This window comes from Pimephales promelas, chromosome 23, assembly GCF_988280905.1.
Source record: "Pimephales promelas chromosome 23, fPimPro1.hap1.1, whole genome shotgun sequence".
NCBI lineage: Eukaryota > Metazoa > Chordata > Actinopteri > Cypriniformes > Leuciscidae > Pimephales > Pimephales promelas.
In genome coordinates, this window is record NC_142791.1 from 20,802,822 (window position 1) to 20,817,368 (window position 14,547).

The 14,547-nt window shown below is 42.3% G+C and overlaps 1 protein-coding gene and 1 long non-coding RNA gene across 2 annotated transcripts in view; both read left to right on the forward strand.

The window, feature by feature from the left end:
* Window positions 1-442: 442 nt before the first annotated feature.
* On the forward strand, window positions 443-1,828 carry LOC120485554 (uncharacterized). The gene is made up of 3 exons (XR_016149619.1): window positions 443-1,175; window positions 1,251-1,614; window positions 1,741-1,828. It is a non-coding gene; the product is annotated as an uncharacterized LOC120485554 (long non-coding RNA).
* Window positions 1,829-3,594: 1,766 nt separating this feature from the next.
* Window positions 3,595-14,547, forward strand: part of LOC120485552 (uncharacterized) — a 92,364-nt gene continuing 81,411 nt past the window's right edge. Inside the window, exon 1 of the mRNA XM_089126126.1 lies at window positions 3,595-3,681. Within this exon, the coding sequence (XP_088982252.1) occupies window positions 3,675-3,681 (7 nt within the window). The 5' untranslated portion in view covers window positions 3,595-3,674. The remainder of the gene's footprint in view (window positions 3,682-14,547) is intronic.

Here is a 14,547-nt window from a genome sequence, read left to right on the forward strand (position 1 = left end):
TCAAAGTTTGCTTACTGGTGCGTACATTCTACCGTCAAGTTTTTTTATAGATCACAAACTTTGCGTGGAAACTGGCGTACGTACGTTTCCAGCCCTTTTTGTGCGTACGCACGCTTTATAAATGAGACCCCTGGGGCCTCATGTATCAACACTGCGTACGCACAAAAACACGGCGTACACCAGCTTTCACGTTCACGGTCAGATGTACTAACAGTGAAATTAACGTAAGAATGTGCGTTCCTCCAAGTAAACTTCATGTCTGGCGTATGTACATTTGTCGAGATTTTTGTCCGTTGGCGACTCATAGAGGCAATAAAGTGAAGTGGCAAACATTACACTAAGAATTGTTCTATCGCATCACCAGCTGTCAGATATTGCTTATAATTTGTAATTGATAAATTATTTTACATATTATTGTCACACGAGTCTTAAAATATTCTATTAATTATGCAATTAAGTAAGAACATATATAAAGCGTGTGCAAATTGATACAACCCGTCTAGCAATGGCAGCGTTGGCTTTATTAGAGGACATTTTGAACGGACGAATCCGGAGAGAATGAATTTTTAGGGACTACAATGATTTTCTGGCCCACGATGATGACTGGCTTATCAGCCATTTCAGATTTCCAAGGGCTATTCTCTTGGAGCTCTGCGCTGAGTTGGGTCCGAATTTAGAAAGAGAGACAATGAGGAGCCACGCATTACCGGTTCCTTTACAGGTGCTTACTACACTTGGTTTCCTGGCAACTGGTTCTTTTCAAAGAGAACTGGCAGACCGCTCAGGAATAAGCCAGTCATGTTTGAGCCGTGCAATGCCAGCTGTATGGGACGGGATCATCCGTTTGTCTACCAGGTATATAATGTTCCAATACGATGCAGGTGACCAGCCAAACATTAAAGCGCAATTTGCAGCGATAGCCGGTTTTCCTAATGTAATCGGAGCGATCGACTGCACACATATTGCTATAAGGGCGCCATCTGAAGAAGAATTTGCATATGTGAATCGGAAACATTTTCATTCAATAAATGTGCAGATTATATGTGATGCACAAATGCCCCTTACAAATATTGTGGCAAGGTGGCCTGGGGCAACCCACGATTCATATATCCTTACAAACAGCATGGTTGGGATGAGACTCCAAGCTGGCAGGGTGCGCGATGGGTGGCTACTTGGTAAGTTATGCATTTAAATGTATGGTTCTATCTAAAAGTTAAATGTGTGTGTGTGATTGTTCAACTGCCCATCAGGAGACAGTGGTTATCCACTAAAGACGTGGCTGTTAACCCCCCTCACCAACCCACAAACTGAGCGAGAGCGCAGATACAATGATGCCCATTCTCGCACTCGGTCAGTTGTGGAGCGAGCAATTGGGCAGCTGAAATGTCGGTGGCGCTGCCTTGACAGGACCGGGGGAATGCTGTTATACCGCCCTGACAAGGTTTGCCGCATCATACTGGCCTGCGGAGTGCTGCACAATGTCGCGCACAGGCATGGCATACCCCTTGGTGAGGTGGTGGCATTGCCAGATGACCCTGACCCAGGACCAGTATATGTGCAGCACAATCAACAAGCCATTCAGGCCCGTCAACATGTAATTGCAACAATATAAAGGTACTCAGACACAAAGTTCATTTTTTGACCAATTGCTTTAATGAGTTGCTTATTTCTGTGAGTGACATTTTTCAGGTGACTGTTCATTTCTCCAATGGCCCTAACAATTTGCTGTTGTGACTCCAGAACAGCATGCGTTAAGATGCGGCCAGATGGACGGGCTTCAGCACTGGGGGGAGCATTAGAGACACCGGAGACGCTGGACTGAATGGGCTCTGGCTGCTCGGGTGGTGCGGACTCTGAGTGCGTGCCAGTGGACGTTCCTGCTGTTGTTCCTGTGGTTCCTAAGTGCAAATAAACAAAGGCACATGTTAACAGTAATTTGAATCTGTTCCTTATTAATGGGTACACGCATTTGCAATAAAAGCAGTGGATGGATACGTAAAATCTCTGGTGTACTTTTTGGTACATTGCATGCATTTTAAAATTAAATGGTGGCTAGTATGTATCCAAGTTTAAAAAAATAAATTTTAAATTAGTCACCTTGCTGGCAGTTCTGTATCATATCCGAGTCTCCCACATCAACGGACACGATTCCAGAGATTAACGTGTCTCCTACAATAGAGGCAACTCTCTAATCAAAGGGTGTAAGTTCATCGGCCCCTGTACCACCGCCTGTTCTGCCCACACTTTGTCGGTGCGCAGCAGTTCTCCGCTTAACTTCCACCTTTATGTCAGACCATTTTTTCTTAAGTTCATTTACGGTGCGACTCTCAGATCCCACCTGGTTGACAGCTTCAGACAAACTCTCCCATTCTTTTTTCTTTCTTTTGTTATTAATTCCAGAGGACAAAGTTCCAAATAAAACATTTTTTCTTGTTTCTACCTCTGATAGTAGCACCTCTAATTCATTTTCAGTGAAATTTCGTTTTTTGCTTGCTTTAGCCATGTTCTTGCAGGTTTCTTTTACCAAATTGGACTAATTACCATATTTAAATTAATTTAATTTGGGGAGGAGACTGGGTGGGGCGTTTTGCTCGTGCAAGTGCGCTCAATTTTACGTTAATTGGGATGTACAAAGAGAATATGCGTGGGATCCTTCGTACGCAGAGATTCATACATCTGGGGCCTCATGTATAAAACTTTGCGTAGATTTCATCCTTAAAGTGTGCGTACGCACAAAAGGCAGAATTTGCGTACGCACAAAAGTTTTCAGATTTATAAAACCGTTCGTACGCCAGAACCTGCACAGAATTCACTTTATAAATCCCAGTCAGCGGGAGATTATGCGCACGTGCGTCTCCTCCCCGAAATAACCATATATGGAGATTACAACGCCTAGTTTAAATATGCATGTCCTCATCTGCATATCATTTGCATATGATTATTCATCCACGTGATACCAAGTTTAACGGTACAAGACGTTAGGAAAATATGAAATGCGGATGTGCCGTCACATTATTACAAACATTTTTTTTTAGTAGCCTATATCCTTGCCTTGTTTTTGAATGAATAAATCAAATAGTGTTAAATACATTTCAGAGAAAGTTTTTCTCAATCTTTTCCACTGGCCAAATAGTATTTTTAATTGATTTATATTTTAATGGAAAGAGATAGACATGGTTGTGCATTATTTGCACGAAACAGTTTTCTCAGACAATCTCTAGTTAAAACATTAAAACACATGCCAGAAGAAAAGTGTTCAAAAGCAATGCATCCACAACAAATAGGTATATTTCTATTTATTGAATATATATATATATATATATATATATATATATATATATATATATATATATATATATATGTATACTGTATATATTGTAACTTCTCAGTAATGATTGCATGTAGTTTAAGAGTTTAACTCCATTAATGAGAATGGCATATTTAATCTAAATGTTTATATCAGAAGTAAAACATAGTTTAAACCATTTTATTATTTATTTAAACTGTTATTATGAATATGGACTGTATTTATGATTTGGACTCATAATGAAGATTTACTCTATCTGCCGTTAGATTATAGGCTATATTATATGTGAGTCAGTTAGTTTCACCAAACGGCCCAACGCGTGTGCTGGCACGGTCATTTAAGAAGGGATGGATGTTTGCTTCAAGTGATGATAGGTTTGTGAAATTATATTTGTATTATCTTTCTGTAGATGTATAATTTTCTTTAGATTCTCTGTCTAATAGTAAGCAAAAAGACATTTGACTCCAGCTCACCATCGGTGTCGCCAAAACCCATAATCTTCTAAAAGAGTGCGTACGCACGGTCAAGAGCATCCTTACGGTGCGCACTTATTTACGCCAAGTTTATTTTTTATAAATCCCGATGTGCGCGTGGAAAAATGCGTACGCATATTTCTATCCCCATTTTGTGCGTATGCAACGTTTATACATGAGGCCCCTGTTTTTTTTTTTTGTGCGTACGCACATTTACAGCTTTGTTCGTACGCAATATTTTTGTATGAATTCAACGCAAGTCTTTGAACATGAGGCCCCTGGTGAGCAGACCGTGTTTTTTTAACCAATCAGAAACGCGTTCTGCGTGTGTGACTCATTTTGCTCAAACTTTGCTTTGACTCAGTGATCCAGGCACTGTTTTTGGAAAATCACACCATTTTCTATTTGTAATAGTTTTCTCTAATACATTAAAAAAATAAATAAAAATTGATGTCTAATCATAAGATTTATGTATTTGAATTGTGTCAAATTTCCATCCATTTGGATTACATAGTTTTAACATAAACCGATTAATAATATGAATGTGATTTATATTTTTCAGTCATATATAAATGAAACACATAAGATTTAGATAATTTTATTATAAACTGAATGTGATTCATGTTTGTCAGTCATACGTAAATGAAACGGGTAAGATTTATGTAATAGTACCCAGAAAAACACCCATATTAAATTACTGCTCAGTGTTCATATGTGTGCACACTACAGAGTTAAAGTACCATTGAAGCAGTGTTGAAGTTAATGAGATAATTAGGTGGTGATTGAGCATTAATTATGAACACCTGCTGTTAACAAGCAGAATCACTGAAGGAAAGAGAAACGCAATTGACTTCAGCTACAGCCTACAGAATGTGAATTGACCTGTTGTGAAGGGCATCCCTGGGTTCAGCACTTCCAGACCCACATCCAGGGACCAGTAGCAGCAACACCTTCATTACTGGTAAATGAGATTTAAATTATCTTAGTACACTATGAAATAATTTGTTGCTGCATTAAATTAAGTAGGCCTAATCCAAATTGGCTGGTATAGTCATGTCAACTGTTAAATCTTGAGTAATGATAAATTGCTTTGATTTGTGAAAGTAAAAACTGATAAACTTATGTTAATGTAAAAATATTTTGCTATGAGTTATTAATCACATTGCACTGGAGAGAGAAGAAACCTTCTCAGATGACCGTCCTTTGGAGCAAGTAGCTGCAAGTGCATAAATATCTACCTGCAAGTGCATAAATAACTTTAATTGATTTATACATGTGCTATGCCTATTATTTCTGACAGGAGTCCACATGTACAGAAAGGTCTACAGAAGAGTCTGCATAAAGCAGTGATACAGAGGTGGGCAGTGTATAGCCAACTTTTCCTTTTTATTTGTTGCATGAGACATGTGTGACACAAACGACACAGGGTGATTTCTTATTGTCAAGTGTATTTCTCATTTAGTTGCGCTTAACCCTCACTTGATAGGGAGGTACCAATCTTGAACATTCAACTGTTTCACTCAATAACCAGGCCTCAATTTGGATCTTTGTCCTTTTCTTTTATTTGTCATCACTTCTTGAAGCCCAGACATTACAGGTGAAAAACCTTCAAAACCAGAAAACACCAACGATTTACTATTTTGCATGTTTGTGGTAAAAACAGACACACAGAGCTCAAAAATGATTAATTATTAAACTCGGCACTAGACACATATATAAATACAAATACACAAATTTCTTCATGAACCATTAGAGTTTAAATTCATCACAAACATTAAATTACTATTTAAACTACAGGAGGCATAATGAATTGCATGAGTATTTAAATATCCAAACAGTGAATTTAACACATTTTTTACCCATACAAAATATTTTCAGTACATAATCACTCCCTTTAAAAATTGTACAAACTACTATTCCAACATTTAAATATTTACTTATTTATTTTTTTTCTTTTTGATTTCCATTTTAATGTTATATAAAAATAGGACCATGCACGACTTTAAACCATGTCTTTACAAGCCAACAATATCCCGTATATCTGAGTACATATCAGAATTAAATCACTAAATTAAGTGATTCCGTAAATACCACGTAAATGTTTACAACACACAACTACTACAGCGCACAAACATGAATGCCTTCTTCCACTCGCACCTCAACGCCTCATCAGCGTGCAACAAAGTCTGATTTAAGTGGCGATCTTACCGGCTGTCTGTTCAGTCTTTTGATTTGGCACCATATCTGCACAGCTTTAGTGAAGTCTGATTAGAAAGCCGCTTTCCTTTCTCGCGCTTTACTGGCGTCGTTGCTGGTACTAGCCGACACACTGCATAGGAAATGTGCGTGTCTTTCCTGCTTGATTGCCCACAGGTGAGTGATAATTTGTTCCACCTGATCGCTGACGAAAAGGGGCATTCGCCGCGACACCTCCCACTCAACCTTTTTGTTCTTGGATGGAAATGTTGCAGAACTTTAAGTTAATCACTACAGAGACTGCTCCTCTACAGGCAAAAGTACTACAAGTCGTCTGACATCTCTGCGCAATATCACTCCATTAGACCTCTTAGCCTGGTCACTAGGAACTAAGGACTGGGTCGCTGGCTCTTGATACTGGACTGAGCAACAATTTCCTGGTGTGATAAGAATCTCAACATCTCTCACAATGCCCTTTGAGTCTGGAGCTACAGAAACGACTCTGCCAAGCCTAAACTGACCCCGCAGAGCGTTCTGGTCGCAAAGCCAAACAACATCCCCAACAGCGACATTTCTTTCCGTAGTGTGCCATTTGGTTCTAACGAAAAGACTTGGGCCAGCAAGCTGGCACCACGCTTTCCAAAACTCGTTAACCTGGGCTTGAACTTCACGTAGGCGCTTGTAGGGGTAGTTGTTAAAGTCAAAAGACTTGAAGTCGCCATTGTGAGATGCTCGCCCTAAGAGAAGCGAGTTTGGTGATACATACTCAATGCGGTCCTCGCGACTCTGGATTCTTGCATAAATTGGCCGCTCCACTGCATGAAAAGTGGGATTTTCGTCAGTAAGCGGCACTGTAGATTGTCGTGGAAGTTCAGGTTTACGACTGCACACGGCAATTTACAGGCAACACCCAAAACTGCCGTGAATTGCCGGAAATTGACGTAGGCCTTGCTTGCCAGTTGTCCCCCCATGACCCCCCTTTTCCTAAATCTAGAGGAGGCTTTGATTAGCCAGATTAGCTGCCAAATGGAGGGTTGTCAGGAACTCACTGAAAGTAAGATTTGCCGATTTGCTTAAACTTTGAAGAGCTCTCTTAGCAACCCTAACGCCAGCTTCAGCAGCTCCATTTCGATGTGGTGAATCAGCAGGGAGCACTTTCCACGTCCAGCTTGTCCCACTTTTTGCAGCATACTCCTCCAGGCTTACTGTATCTTGGCTTCGCAGAAAGGCATACAAATCCTTCAGAAAAGATCTTGCCCCAATAAAATTAGTCCCAGGGTCTGACCAAACCTTAAGGGGATGGCCCCTGATGGCAACAAATCTTTGGTAGGCCATTAAGAAGCTCTCTGTGGACATACTACTGGCAAGATCTACGTACAGTGCCCGGCTTGCCATGCAGCAGAAGATGATGCCCCAGACCTTCATGGACACTCTTCTTTTGATGCCTTCTTTCACCAGATATGGTCCAAACAAGTCAACAGAAGTAAACTGGAATGGCGCAGTGGGTCTTGAACTTTCTACTGGTAGATCACCCATTACTTGGTTGCATACTTGAGCTCTAACCTTCCGACAGTGAATGCACTGGTTGACAACTTTCTGGGCCAGCCTTCTACCTTGTATGACCCAAGCCTTTTGCCGCATTCTTAACAGAGTCCCAGCAAGCCCTTCATGCCCTTCCTGGTGACTTTGGCGTGCTAGTAGAGTACCCAGCCAGGTGTCAAAGGGAATTAGTGGAACAGCCCAGCAGTCTTCTTTGAAATACTGTATTCGGCCTCCGCACAGTAACAACCCACTAGTTTCATCCCTGTACACAACCAGCCGGTCTGTTGTGGTGCTGGGCAAAGTAACTCCTTCTTGTGCTGCTAGACACAAATCTCGGAAGGCGTCCTCCCTTTCGGCCACAGTAACAATGCCAACCAACGGGACTGCCTCCCACTTTAATCTTCCCCTGGCTTTGCCATGAAGAAACTTCTTTGCCGCTCTCCAGACCAGCGCTAGTGACTTTGTCAGTTGCACTAGGCTACTGAACCGCTTGATATCTAGAAGGCTTGTGGCTGCAACCCCAATGGGTGGCCTATGCAGATTCATGGAGGGCTCCTTTTTTACTCCAACCCGGGTAAGAGCAGCAACAAAAGCTTTCTTCTGGATACGTGTGAGGTTCTCTCTTGCTTCAACAGCAACATCCTTAGCGGACTTAACTGGCCACTCACTCTGCGGGAGACTTAAGAACTTAGGACCCAGCTGCCATTCTGTGCCTTCGTCCAATTCCTTGGGGCTTGCCCCTCTGGAAATAATATCCGCTATGTTGAGTGGTCCAGGAACCCACCACCAGTCTTGGACATTTGTGCTGCCTTGAATTTCCCCAATTCTGTTAGCAAAGAATGTCTGGTAGCCATAGCTTTCACGTTGGACCGCTCCCAGGACTGTCTGGCTGTCAACCAGGTGGTACCACGTCTCTACACGAATTCTGCAGTGCTTCTGGAAATGCTTCTTCAGACGGGCAGCATAGACAGCTCCACAAACTTCAGCCTTGACAACATCCCCCTTGTGGTCTAAAGGCGTCAGTCTGGCCTTCGATTCGACCAACCGTTTGATCACATCATGTGGTAATTTCCACCGTAGATACAATACAGCACCGTATGAGCGTTCACTGCCATCAGAGAATGTGATACCGCAGGGCTCGGCGGCAGGGCCGGAAGGTGTTAAAGCCCTGGTGAATCTCAACCGACCGAGCTCAGCATAATCTTCAAGGAGGCAGATGGCGTTTTCCCGGAGGTCCTCAGACAAAGGCACGTCCCATGTGTTTTCTGATGGACTATATTTGACCTTCGCTTCTTGAAAAGCTCTCCTCACCAAGATAGCTCCCTTTTGCTTGACGGGTGTCGCAAGACCGAGGGGATCATACAACCCAGAAACCTGACTTAGGAGCTCTCTACGGGTGAGTGGATTTGGCACCTGCGCCCTTACTTCCTCTTTCAACAGATTTTCTCCCAATCTCATTTTCTTTTTCTTTTTGGAGAAGTTCACAGCTACCATCAAGCAAAGTTTGTCACTTTCTGGATCATAACCAAGACCCAGAGCTTTATTGTTCTCTTCGGAGAGTTGGTTTGGAAGGACCATCACTGAGGATTCTTTCCTCCCCAGGTCTCTGGGTTCAGGCCTCCCACTTTTGGCCAGAGTAAACCCACGGCTTCAAGTAAAAACCGCCGGCTTCCAAGATTTGCACAACATTTGCTGTTATTTGCTTGAGCTTGCCTAGGTCATTGTGCGAGGTCAGGATGTCATCTACATACGCATCTTGTTCCAGCAAACGGCGCTCTTCTGCAAAATGGTTGAACATTGGCAGATTCGCTGTCTCACGCATGGCAACTTGTGCAATGCACCCAGCTGGTTTGTCTCCGATATTAACCCTCGTAATTGCAAATTCCTGAACATCCTCTTCTTCAGAGTCTCTCCACAAGAACCGATGAAGATGTACCTCCTGGTTCTCAAGCCATACAGAATTATACATTTTTCTGATGTCCCCAAGCGCAGCAAAAACACCTTGCCGGAACCGTATGAGAACAGCGCGGATGTCATTGAGGACATCTGGACCCTTGATGAGTAGGTCATTCAGGCTATGGCCTCTGAATTTCTGACTACTTCCACACAAGGCGAACCGGTGTGGTAACAGAGTGGGGGGTTTGGTGCAATTAGATGACTAATGTACCAGACCGGTCCAGTCCAGCTCTCCAGTTCTTCACCTGACAGCTTGACAGCAGCTTTCCTCTCAACCATATCATGGATTTGTGCTTTATAGGCTACCTTCCATTCCAGCTCTCTTGCCAATTGCTTTTCGGTCCTCCGGAACGTTGCTTCGACAGCCCTTCTATTGTTGGGCAATGTCACCGGATTCTCCAACCAGGGGTACTTTACATGCCAATGTGGCTTCTCACTGTGACGATCTCCAGTTACATACGTCAATCCACTCTTTATTTGCTCCAGCTCTCGCTCCTCGGAAATGGTCATCTCCTTCCCCCCAGGTTGACAATTTCCACATCTACAGCCACCACATCTGGGTTCACAGGCAGCCCCGATACTGTCCCATCTCCACCAATCCATGAAATCTCGCCTGGCAACACATGAAGTGGCTTTGGTAAGTAGAGATGACTGGACTGAACCATTACAGATGATTTCCTTGTACTCCGCAGCTGCTGTCCTCATGGAGCGTGCAAAATGCGTTCTGGAGCTATGGGCAGTGACTGTAACATCTTCCAAGAGATCCGGGTGAGAACCACCCACCATTTTCCCAAGGGGACCATCCCATAGGACAAGGTCACCGACTGAACGCACCTTCTGAGGGACGAGCCGGCCTTCTTTATGACTGATGAGGAGCTCGATCTTAGTAGAACGGACCAGTTCATGAAGGGGAACGTCTGGGAATATTTTTTGCAGTCTCTTGGGTGGCACATGTCACGCGACACTTATTGCAGGCAAAAGATGACTGAATAACTGGCTTTTCTTTACAAAGCACTATTGGGTCCCACTTTATATTAAGTGGCTTTAAATACTATATACTTACATTGAAGTCACTACTTGTGTACATACATTTTTTTACATTGTACTTATATTTTGAAAATACCTGCATGTAACTACAACTGTAATTAATTGATGAAATTACATTTGTAATTACACAGTTGACCCTTCCCTTACACCTTAACCCACCCTGATAGCTACCCATACCACCACACCTGTCCCTAACCTTACCCATATCACACCTCAATAGCAGCAAAAGTGTTTTACAATACAACCTGAACACTAGTGTTAATTTTACCAGCCATTTTTAAATTTAGTTTCAGTTTTAGTCCAGTTTCAGCATCGCTTGTTAGTTTTTATCACATTTGGTCCACATCATCCCATTTTTATTTAGTCTAGTTTTAGTCGACTATAAGTCGAGCATTTTAGTCTTTATTTTAGTCCAAGAAAACATAATTTTATTCGTTTAGTTTTAGTCAAAAAAAACTGTCAACATTTTAGTCTAGTTTTAGTCAGGACATCATTTTAACCTTTTACTTTTTTGTCAGCAGATAATATTTAACATTTCCTAAAATTATTTCACAATTCAACATTTTCTCTCATCTTTTTGATAAAAAACACAATTTTAAGGAACACATGCAGACATGGAAGATGTTCTGGCAATATTTGCATATTTATTTTGAACATTGTTAAGGTTCAAAGACACAAACACAAATGCTTGCATTAAAACAAATAAAATACACCTGACAAAGGAAACAAATAAATAAAATAAAGTGTATTATGAACTTAACACAAGTGCTGGCTGTTTAAAGCTAGTTCACATAGAATAATAAAATAAATAGATTTGAGGTCAATGTTGTGAAGAAAAAAAAAAAAAAACTCCAACTAAAACAACAAAAGTGCTTTCCTGCCAGCTAGTTCACATGGTATATAAAGGTACAGTATTTAAGGTGAAACAAGGCATAGCTTGCTAGAACGTATGAAATCTTTTTAACTAATCTTTTTAAAGCGTCTGTCTGCTTTAATCAAATTTAACTGAAACTATAGTTGCCCGGCCAGTATAACATATCTAAGTTAACATAAATTTAACTTCACATACAATTCTATCAACAAGTGGCTACGGTCGCTACGTGCTAAGAAGCTAACGTAACATAGCCAGCCTGGATACTAAATGCTAAGTTAGCCATCATTAGTTAGTTTATCATTGTAACAAAATGTGTCCACATATCACGTCTCTTTTTTCTCACGAGCCCCGTGCAAAGCATGTTTTACTTTTAACCTGTCGCCGCCGCCTCACCGTGAATCCAGCTCCTGTCTGCTCCATGTGTTGTGTAGGCTACTCTGACTGTGCCCGCCCGCTCCAGGTTTGAAAGTGGGTGTGTGGCGGAAGAGCTGACGAGGAGGAGGCGGCGGAGGAGGAGACAGGATTTGACAAAACAAAACCATATCATATAATAATATGTAATTTTCGTCTCGTCTTTGTTCGTGAACTAAAATGTCCATAGATTTTAGCCCAGTCTTTATTTACCGAACTGCATTTTCGTCTCGTCTTTATTAGTCTACGAAAATTATTTCTGATTTACTCCCAGTTATTGTTTATTAGTGGGGATTTTAGTCTCGTCTCGTCTAGTTTTCGTTCGGTGAAAAATGTGCGTTGACGAAAATATTTTCGTTTAGTTTTCGTTAACGAAATTAACACTACTGAACACAATAAGTACATTGTACTTATTTCCCTATGTAAGTAGTACATAGTACTTAAAGCCACTTAAAATAAAGTGGGACCAACTATTGAAATAAAACTCAAGGAACTAAGCAAATTTGTCTCGTCTTTTATTAAACATTTAGGCTTAATGAAAGTTTTCTTTTTCTTTTTTTTCCTGATGTTGGCAATGTTGTGTAATAGGGCACATGCAATGTCACAGGCCCTGTCAGTCAGTTGCAAACCTCAGGCTTTTCAGACACTGAAATCTTTCCTTTATTTGGCCAAAGTTCATTTTATTGTGTGCCCTTGTCCTGGCTAGAGCTGCATTGTAACTGGTCTGGGGTTTGGGTCAGGGAATGGGGTCATAAATCACCTGTCTCCAAGCAGGATCCTGTTGTAATCACATGTATAATGGAAAAATGTATTATGTAATGATATACTTTTCCTTACCACGTTCAAATAATGTCATGCACTGGCCATTTTGCTTTCACATTGATTTGTGATATGGAACATAGTCACACACCATCTACGAGATTTTACTCAGTCAATTGCCTTTAAAAAAAAAAAATATATATATATATATATATATATTACTAATATTAAAAATTGTAATGGTAACTTGAATTTAAAAAAAAAAACTGCTTTACAATCTTGGGTCTTAAATGGCTTGCAAATGCCACAAAAAAATTGCTTGAGCGCCAGGTAAACTTTGCGAATGTTTACCTTCACTGAACATTCATGTGCATTTACAACAAAATAATAACGTATAAACGACACCCTCACAACGATCGTTTCACAAGAAAAAAATCTCAGAAATTAGGCTATACTATCGTTCTGCGCTAAAGGACTTCCCATATCAGTCGCGATCTAATCTTGCTAACATGAAATAAGCCTGCTCGCGAGCAGGTTCAAGCTTGCGCACCTGTTGCTATGACAACAAGTCCAGGATGAGCGTCGAAGAACCAAATAATCCAAGATCATGCCAAATCGCCAACAATCAAATCCAGCTAACATCTCGGTTACATATGTTCCCTGAGTAGAGAACGGAGACGTTACGTCGGATGACAAGAATGGGGTTTCACCTACAAAGCCAATCATCTTCGAGTATTATAAAACGAGCCAATGGCGATGAAATGCCATGGGTCTGCAGAATTTGCACAGCATATCTCCACCCCAACGCGTGGGTATTTAAGGAGAATGTGGACACAAAAGCAGTTATGTCTTCGCTGAGGAGCCGAGACTGAGCTCAGGTGTCTACCCAGCGGTGCAGTGGAAGTGGCAGGGAGACGTAATTACATCGAGTTACAAGGTCATCAAAACTTGAGACATAATTACATCATCTTGTCAGATGACAAGAATGGGGGCCCCGTGTAATCACTCCACCTTCACAGCTGTCTTCCAGTGCCCTGTGAAAGTCTGATCCCCTTGTCGTGAAATTGGCACGGACGAAGGAGTCCTACTTAACACAGGAATACCAAGGTACATTGGGGAGCATATCTCAGAGGAAATATGCCGCAGCATGCCTACCCTTAGGGAGGACTTAGGAATACACATATGGCCCAATAGGGGGCTTCATATGGAGGAACACTGGAGTGACCAGCCTGTGGGGTGAAAACTTTCAATCTGTCTATGTAAGCACAGAGGGCGCGTACTGGACAGAGCAGTGCCAAGGCTGGGTCTGCCTCCTCCAAGGGCAGCGCTCGCAGGTTCACCACCTGGTCCCGGAAGAGAGTGGTAGGAACCTTGGGCACATATCCAGGCTGGGGTCTCAGGATCACGTGAGAGTGACCTGCCTCGAATTCCAGGCACAATTCATCAACGGAGAATAGGTGTAGGTCCCCTACCCTCTTGATAGAGGCCAATGCAACTAGGAGAACTGTCTTCATTAACAGGAACTAAAGCTCAAGTGATTGCAGACTCCCAAGAGGGAACGAGAGGAGGGCGAGGAGGATTCAGTCTCCTTGCTCTTCTCAGGAACCTGACGATCAGGTTAGATGCTCTAGCGGAAGTGATGGTAGCCGCCACCGCTGGTGGCAGGGTACTCAAATCTGCCTTGTCCCATCCAGGAGCCACACGTGGAGCCTCCAAAGATCGGGACGAGGGTGCCAGAGGGTGCCCCGTCTCTGAGAAAGGAGATCCTTCCTCAGAGGAATTGGCCAAGGAGGTGCTGTCGCGAGGAGTATCAGTTCAGAGAACCAGGCCAGTTTGGCGCAACCAGAATGACCTGGTCCTCCTTGATCTTGCACAGGGTTTGTTCGAGAAGGCCCCCTTGGGGAGACGCATATTTGAGTAGGCCCCATGGCCAGCTGTACGCCAGTGCATCCATGCCAGCGTGCCCTCAGTCAGGGTGTAAT